The 3,898-nt window shown below is 51.7% G+C and overlaps 1 protein-coding gene across 1 annotated transcript in view; it reads left to right on the forward strand.

The window, feature by feature from the left end:
• The first annotated feature begins 1,066 nt into the window (after positions 1 to 1,066).
• Positions 1,067 to 3,898, forward strand: part of LOC122251906 (uncharacterized) — a 6,682-nt gene continuing 3,850 nt past the window's right edge. Inside the window, exon 1 of the mRNA XM_043014140.2 lies at positions 1,067 to 2,277. Coding sequence (XP_042870074.1) covers positions 1,641 to 2,277 — 637 coding nt within the window. The 5' untranslated portion in view covers positions 1,067 to 1,640. The remainder of the gene's footprint in view (positions 2,278 to 3,898) is intronic.

Raw genomic sequence — 3,898 nt, forward strand, 5'->3', positions numbered from 1 at the left:
TCATTGGTCGAGAGCTTTCCCCACCTCCGCGGCGGTGGTGGCTATTGGTCGAGATCTTGAAAGCTCCGCCCCCTATTTTTCTACTGTTGGCCAATCGAGAACGAGGATGAGTCATAGGGCTACGTTGTGTGACGTCGGCGCCAACACGTCACCAGGCAGGAACAACGCCAGAGAGTGATTAGGCCTATGAATTTATCTTGACAACACTGTATCATGTCGGATGACGTAACGATTTCTATTTTTACGTTATCGTACCTAAGGAAGATAGTTGTTTGTTTTATAAATGATGAAAAGTCTGAACTGTGTCTGAAACTGGGTTATCAAGTGACTGACCTTGGCTATGTGAATGCAGTGATATGTTCAAGTTGAACTTTTCCCGGGTACTGTTCAAGTCCCTGGCCTAAATATCGAATAAAACCCGAAAGTCACTGTTACTTTGCAATTTGCAATGCTCTCAAAAGATTCCAACTGACAGTATGAATAACTTGCAATATATCCATAGCTTCAAGATTACTGCAACTGAACTCATATATTGCATGCAAATGTCTGAATAACATATACTTCTCTCATTTAACCAATTAGAACATCCATATATATGTTGTCATCTGCTTCTTCAGTAAAAAGAATCTCTCAATATACGTTAATTAATTTATGTAACTCTACCTTGCAAAAGATAATGCATTGAACAATATATATACCTCCAACAACAGCAATGGACTTAGTATCTTCACAAGGACCAGCAGTTGCACTATAAGGGCAGAATGTTGCATAAAAGGAGCCGAGGAGGTGGTGTTCTCAACTCGAGATCAACAGGTTGCAGTGGACGCCCCTACCACCCCTAACTTTTCCCCAGACACCGCCCTCCCTCCCTCTTGACATCAGCAGTAAACAGACGCATCGAGGAACGAAGATTGGTGGGGGGGGGAGGGGTCATGATGTAGCTTTTGCCCCCCCCATCTCGATCCCCCACTCGGTACGCCCCCTACGCCACCTGTCCACGTGTTGGCAACGTTGATTACGGAATGGGTTACCAAGTATCGGCTCGGTGGGTCCTATAAAAAGAGCCGCGCGACGCCTGATAGCTCAGAACCACGTACGCCGTCAACCAATAAGGACGCGCCCCCGGTACTCGCTTGCTTAGTGAGTGCTAGCCCGCCTGTGTTTGTTTGTGCGTGTGTTGACCGCGAAGAGACCCGCCCGTATCAGCGCCAGCAACCCTCGTGATCCACGTGTGTTTGTTTGTTTGTTCAGCTCGGTCTATCAAACTCCTTTCACTTGGAGAGAAGTTGGGTCCTCTTGCGTCCTCCTCGCAGCGTATCTCGTAAAAAAACACTTAGTTGTGTCCCCGGGAGCAGAAGCGCGAAATCAGGAAAATAGCAGAGTCTCTCCTCGCTGGCTCGGCCCGAGAGTGAGAGCGAAGAACCGCACCGCAGACTTCTGGGTAAGAGTGAGTCAGCCAGTGAGTGACTCAGGCAGCGCAGAGCAGCACACCCGGCTCCGACAGCGCTCGTCGCACACTACCTCGGCCGCGCGCCACGCACCCGCACGCGCCACTCGCAGCTCCCTCCGCCTCCCTGGAGACTCCGCCACCCCTGCACGGCCGGACATTGCAGACATAGTGAGCGTGCATGTGAGCAGCCATGGCTTGGAGTGCAGACTCAACCTTTTTGGACCTTCACTCGCTGGTCACGCCGGGTGTCGACAAGGCGTTCAGCCCGCAGATCTTCGGCGGGCAGCAGGAGAAGCAGCCGCAGCCCCAGCAGTTCCAGCAGCCACAGCAGCAGACACATTATCAGATGTTCGACACGCCCCAGCAGGTAGGATACACGAAGACCTACCTGGACGTGCCGTTCGGAGAATACGGTCTGCTGTCCCCCGGTGGCGAGTCGGGCTACAGCAGCTCGTGCAGCGTCGGCCAGGCCTCACCCATGAGCCGCAACACAGGGGGATCGCCGGCCCCTCTGAGACCCCCCTCCCGCACGACGCCCGCACTCGACCTCGACATGGAAGCCACCTTCATCACGTCGGCGGCCAACACGCTCAACAACTACGGCCCCGCGGCCTTCGACAGCCACAACAACCTGTACGACACAGTCAACACCAGCTTCGACACCAGCTTCGAGCGGCTGGACACCAGCTACGACTCCCCTGCAGCTGGCTATACCTCCCCTTACGTTGAGCCCTCCTACGACTCCTCCTACAGCAGCGCCGCCTCCAGCAGCTACGAGCCACAACAGTCCCAAGACGAAGACTCAAAGCAGTTCTCAGTGCCTTCCGGTAAGTTGAAAAATCGAGCCTGTCCTATGTCAGCTTTTCTTTTATGCTTTATCGTCTTTGGTGTTATTTTTTTCTCTCTCTTTACTTTTCTTTTCGTTTTGGTCTTGTTTACACACGCCCCTTCCGGATGACCCAAAAGGCGGGTGTAAATACCCAAAACTCACATTTCCGCTCATGTAACACTCGAGAAACCAACGTAGGAAAATCATATAACACAAAGCCACCTCAAACGTCACTTGGAAATCTTACGCAATCTCACAGTTCAAGATCCACATTAATAATAACTTCAATAACTTACGATACATATCACTATCCTTTCCTACACAAACAAATAACCGTCACGAAAAAAGCAAACAAACAAGCGAACGGACGACAAGTACAGACACAAACAAACAAACAAGCTTCCCTTCCTCACCTGCACCCCAGCATCCGGTCTCTGGCGCGAGAGTGCATCAAAGTCTCTCCTCCTCTCTTGGGTACGACAGTAAATCCCTCACGCTACGTGTCCCCTCTCCTCCCTCCCCTCTCTCTTCTTCCTCTTCCTCCTTTCTTCCTCGCCGTCCTCTGTCCCCTCGCCTCCCTCTCTCTTCCTCTACTCCTCTGCTCCACCTTCTCTCTCTCTCTCTCTCTCTCTCTCTCTTTCTCTTCCCCTCTCTCTTCTTCCTCTTCCTCCTTTCTTCCTCGCCGTCCTCTGTCCCCTCGCCTCCCTCTCTCTTCCTCTACTCCTCTGCCCCACCTTCTCTCTTCCTCTTCCCCTCTCTCTTCTTCTCCCCCTCTCTCTTCTTCTCCCCCTCTCTCTTCTTCTCCCCCCTCTCCCACAGGTCTCTAATCATCATTTCTCACGATCAATCACACACACTTCGAAGACGTAGGGCGGTGGGTTCTTCACAGTATGATTACGGGGTTTTGCTTCTCACTTAAGTACGCGTTGCGCTCGAGAAATGCAATGTCCTTAGATCACGGCGCGAGGCATTCATCACAGGCAAGTACAAATTAGCGTAGAGCCCCATTAGGAACGAGTAAGCCCGGTTATTCCCTTTCAGACGCCAATTACCTTCATCTGCCAGACGGGGAGACATGATTACGCTTTGCTTAACGTAACAGGGAGGCTGATGATAAAAGGGCGCCGAGTAATTGCGTTTGTTCGTCTCTCCAGAGGCCCTGAATACGTAATCGTTTCTCTTCACTTGTCTTATCCTTCTTCCTCTTCTTTCTCTTCCTTTTCTGCCTCTTTAGGCTTCTATTTCTCTTCCTCTTTATCGTTATCCCCCTTATCCTTCTATTTCTCCTCTTTCTCTTCCCCCTCCACCTCCTCCTTATCCTGTTATTTCTCCTTATCCTTACCTGGGCACCTGCCACCTCCCCTTCTTCTCCTCCTTCCCTATCTACCCCCCCTCCCCCTCCCCGCAAAAGACCAGGATGTAGAGATGGTCAAGTTCCAGCCGTATAATGTGAAGAGGCGAAGGTGGTAATTACCTGTAGACATGCACAGCGGGAGAGATCGGCAGGGGAGGAGGAGGTAGGGAGGAGGAGGAGGAGGAAGAGGTAGGGAGGTAGGGAGGACGGGTGGTAGGAGGGTAGGAGGGCACCCGGGGCATAACTGGGTCTCATATAAACACCA

The sequence above is a fragment of the Penaeus japonicus genome, unplaced genomic scaffold (genome assembly GCF_977035675.1).
Source record: "Penaeus japonicus unplaced genomic scaffold, GWHDUDI00000001_assembly GWHDUDI00000018, whole genome shotgun sequence".
NCBI lineage: Eukaryota > Metazoa > Arthropoda > Malacostraca > Decapoda > Penaeidae > Penaeus > Penaeus japonicus.